Source organism: Echiichthys vipera, assembly GCF_963691815.1.
Source record: "Echiichthys vipera genome assembly, chromosome: 9".
Taxonomy (NCBI): Eukaryota; Metazoa; Chordata; class Actinopteri; order Perciformes; family Trachinidae; genus Echiichthys; species Echiichthys vipera.
This window is the reverse complement of record NC_139834.1, coordinates 19,687,643-19,691,753: the sequence shown is the minus strand read 5'-3', so window position 1 is coordinate 19,691,753 and position 4,111 is coordinate 19,687,643. Positions and strand designations below refer to the sequence as shown.

Here is a 4,111-nt window from a genome sequence, read left to right as displayed (position 1 = left end):
GATAAACGAATCCTTACATCCCATGTAAGACATCAATCTACTGTACATCAATTCCATCAAGCTATCATTGATGTAGGTTTCGCTTAAATGACATTTTAAAAGCTTAGACTCTGAATGCACGTGTTCATTTGCTTTGTCGACCTGAGATCCATCATGTTAACTTGGTTATCTTTTTACAGGTCACTCGCTAGATGGCGCTCTTCTCCTTCAAACATTCACACACACACACACACACACACACACACACACACACACACACACACACACAGTCAGGGGGGTAGCTTTGTGTGCTGTGATGGTTAAACAATTATTAAATACTTAAATATACGTCACGTCAGTGAGATGAACTGACAAAACAACGTTACAGGGTAATTAATATTAACATTGATGGGCTTGTATTATATTGTTGTAACCTGCTTTCATCAAGGTTTATAGAGATATTTCACTGGTTTGGCCAAAAATAAAACCGTAGCAATGAAATATGTAATAAGGCAATGAGAATAAGAGCCTAAGAGCCTAAGAGCCAAAAATATATTTGTGATGCAGCCTAAATGCCATCCAACATGCCTATTCTATTCTATTCTATTCTATTCTATTCTATTCTATTATTTTCTATTATTTTCTATTCTATTTTATTTTATTCTACTCTATTATTTTCTATTCTATTCCATTTTATTTCATTCTTTAAATATATATTTTTCCAGATTTTCATGCTTGACATTATATGCTCCTCGGTCTCCAGGCTGTAATCTGCACGTTTTGGCACGTGCTCTGCATAGACCGGAGAAGACTGCGCGAATGGCACGCGGACAGATGTGCCCCCTCTTCTCCTCCTCCTCCTCCTCTTCCCCTTTGAGCGGCTCCCGCGCCGGTTTGATTGACACAGAGCTGTTCACACAGCCAATGAGAGCGCGCTCTGCTTTATTTGCATAAAGTGGCCTCATGCCATTGGCTGGGTGCGTGCTACTGCAAACCGCCTCGCGTGCCATTACAGATGTCTTCTCCTTGGAGGCGCAAGAGGAAGTATAATGTGTATTTGTTTTCATGTGAGGCCATTAAAATGCTCATGCTCGAAATAAATAAGTCGCAGCAGGCATTTCTAGCCCTGAGATATCAAATTGAGAAAAAAAATAAATATATATATATATGAATGTTCTGGATTTATTCTAGACATTGGTATCTTACCAAAAGCATGAATCAGATTGCAGCCGTAAAACAATGTAATAATCGAGTTTAATAAATGCACAGATATCTATACTCGTTCAAATAAAATGCACACACTGTTAAAAGCTACCGGCTTTTTTTGTCAAGAGTCAGTCAATACATTCTTCCCGTACACACACACGCACACGCACACGCACACACACACACGCACACACACACACACACACACACACACACACACACACACACACACACACACACACACACACACACACACGCGCACACACACACACACACACACCAAAGCAGTATAACATTTTTTCACGGGCACGGAGCAAAGTTGGAAGCAAACATCCAGCGCATTCCCCTCCCTTATCACTTCACAGGCCAGGCCCGGCCGCTGCTCGCTCCGCTTTGTTGTTTGTCCCTGCAGGGCTGATTGAGCAGCGCGTGACTGACGGCCCGCGGGGGTGTTGTCCAATCAGCGGTCTGCCCCGCGCCCAATGGGTGAGTCCTCTCTGCTATTGGCTGAGGCGAGTGTGGGAAAGAATGCAGAGAGGGTTTCACACGAACTGGGAGCACGCGAGCCGTCTATAAGTACAGCCGCGGCGTGTGTCGGCGGCAGAAGCGGATTCTCGCCCCGCACGGTGCAACGCACGCTCCTGTACTCAGATGACAGCTCTGCGATAACAAGCGACATAACGCGAACTGATCGGAGAGACTGTCAGCCATTTCTTATATGTTCTGCAGAGTCTCAACGTGAACTTTCAACGCCGTTTTGGGTTTTTTCTTCCGGAGCTTCCAAAGAGGATTTATTTCTTTACGCTTTTACCTGGTTTGATCAACGATGCCAGCTGACACTATGGAAAAGCAGACGGCATCCCCTATTGCCGGTGCCCCTGCAAACGGGACACACACACCGGACAAACCGAAAAATGCCAGCGAACATAGAAAAGTAAGGATCTTTCCCCCCATTTTCTCACTTTTGTAATGAACAACCTTGTTATAATGGCTATGCAAGTTGATATATGTCAATTGTGAACAAGACATTTATGTAGAAGTGTTTCTTCTTTTGCAGTCATCCAAACCGATCATGGAAAAACGCCGGAGAGCAAGAATAAATGAAAGCCTCGGACAGCTCAAGACTCTCATCCTGGACGCGCTTAAGAAAGATGTAAGTTGAGATCATTTGTGATGCCTTAAACTACTATTTCGTGTTCATGGAAGGTTTTTAACGTGCCTCGAATACAGACTCAACTTTCTCATGTTATGACCCACAGAGCTCCAGACACTCCAAGCTGGAGAAAGCAGATATCCTGGAGATGACAGTGAAGCACTTGAGGAACCTGCAGCGTGTACAGATGAACGGTAAGTTTGAATTCTATAAGAGAGTTTAAAACGTTATGAAGTCACTGTGAAGCTGCTGAAAGAGTCATAAATGCGTTTCTAATATCAGCTCTCTCTCTCTCTTTTCCCCCAGCAGCACTCTCAGCAGATGCAACCGTCCTGAGCAAATACAGAGCCGGCTTCAACGAGTGCATGAACGAGGTCACCCGCTTCTTGTCCACCTCAGAGGGGGTGAACACGGAGGTGAGGTCGAGGCTCCTCAACCACCTGTCCAGCTGCATGGGCCAGATGATGTCCATGAATTACCCGCAGCAGGCCGCGTCCCAGCAGGCGCACCTGGCTCAACCCCTCCACGTGCAGCTCCCATCCACTCTGCCCATCAATGCCGCTGCCATGGGCTCCAAACTCAGCCCCGCAGAGGCCGTCTCCCCAAAGGTCTTTGGTGGCTTTCAGCTGGTGCCCGCAACCGATGGACAGTTCGCATTTTTGATACCTAACCCAGCCTTCGCCTCCACCACAGCCCCCGTCATCCCCTTGTACGCGAACGCGGGAGTGCCCGTCGCGGTCAACGCCAGTCCGGTGCACGGCAGCTCGGCACCGACAGCAGCTTCTCCAGTCCACGGCATGACATCCTTCTCAGGGGGGTCCCAGGCGGTCAGTCCGGTCGGAGTGAGCACCGGCTCGGAGGGAAACGAGCCAGTGTGGAGGCCTTGGTAGCGTAACACGGACATGAGACTCACGCCAAAACCAGTTTGCATTACTTTTTCAGTTTAGACATTTAACTGACTGCACAAACAACTGTTGCGGGGGTTGAACCTGTGACTTTTTTCGCTACGGGACGGTAACGCTAACCACTTAATGCCCCCTCAGTAGTTCTCATTGTTTCGTTTTATGGAACAAGGGTTGCCTTACATGGCACTTGTTTTTTTATACATATATGTATAATTTATTGTCTGATTCCAACATTTGGATTTCGTCGATAAATATTCTGTACATGTGGAAAGATTTATAGGATTTTTTTGTTATGAAGTACTTTTTATGAAAAGGTTTTTTAGTTTTGTACAGATTTGTTATTGATTGTTATACCAAAGCTGTGTTTTATATTCTTTGTTGTCTTCTTGTGTTGAAAAGAAAAAAAACTGAAGTTGGGTTATACCCCATTGTTTTAATAAATTACTTTTCAGAAGTGACTTTCTTGTCTACAGCCTTTTTCTGTCATGTCAATATAGATTTATTTGAGAGTCATGCATTCGGCAGTTTTTGAGGCCGTGCGTAAAATGTACATTTCATGCGTAAAAGTCACATTGATGAATTTATGGAATATCACTTTTAAACAAACTCACAGCGGTTATAGTTAAGGCCACATCGAAGCTGCAGCCTATCGATTCTGCACCCTACAAACTCCTATATCAATGAATCTACGTTTTAAATGCACCTTGGCATAAGTTTGGCGGGAGCTCCTTACATCTGGCCAGCTGGAGAATGGTCCAGCGGACAATGGGGGTGTATTTTTCTATTGCTATAAAGGTAATTAAAAGTTTGAAAAGGGTCTCATCCTGTATGCAGCGGGATCTTTAAGAAGTCTTAAACCCTATTCATG

General features: G+C 44.9%; 1 protein-coding gene across 2 annotated transcripts; it reads left to right on the top strand.

Annotated features, from left to right (window-relative positions):
* Nucleotides 1-1,802: 1,802 nt before the first annotated feature.
* Nucleotides 1,803-3,701, top strand: her9 (hairy-related 9). 2 transcript variants are annotated; one of them, XM_083919487.1, is made up of 4 exons: nucleotides 1,803-2,119; nucleotides 2,243-2,338; nucleotides 2,445-2,532; nucleotides 2,648-3,701. In XM_083919487.1, the coding sequence occupies exons 1-4, from the start codon at nucleotides 2,012-2,014 to the stop codon at nucleotides 3,226-3,228; spliced, it is 873 nt and encodes a 290-aa protein (XP_083775613.1). In that variant the 5' UTR covers nucleotides 1,803-2,011; the 3' UTR covers nucleotides 3,229-3,701. The 2 variants fall into 2 exon arrangements, with proteins under 2 accessions (XP_083775613.1, XP_083775612.1); XM_083919486.1 differs by having other exon boundaries at nucleotides 2,645-3,701.
* Nucleotides 3,702-4,111: the final 410 nt, after the last annotated feature.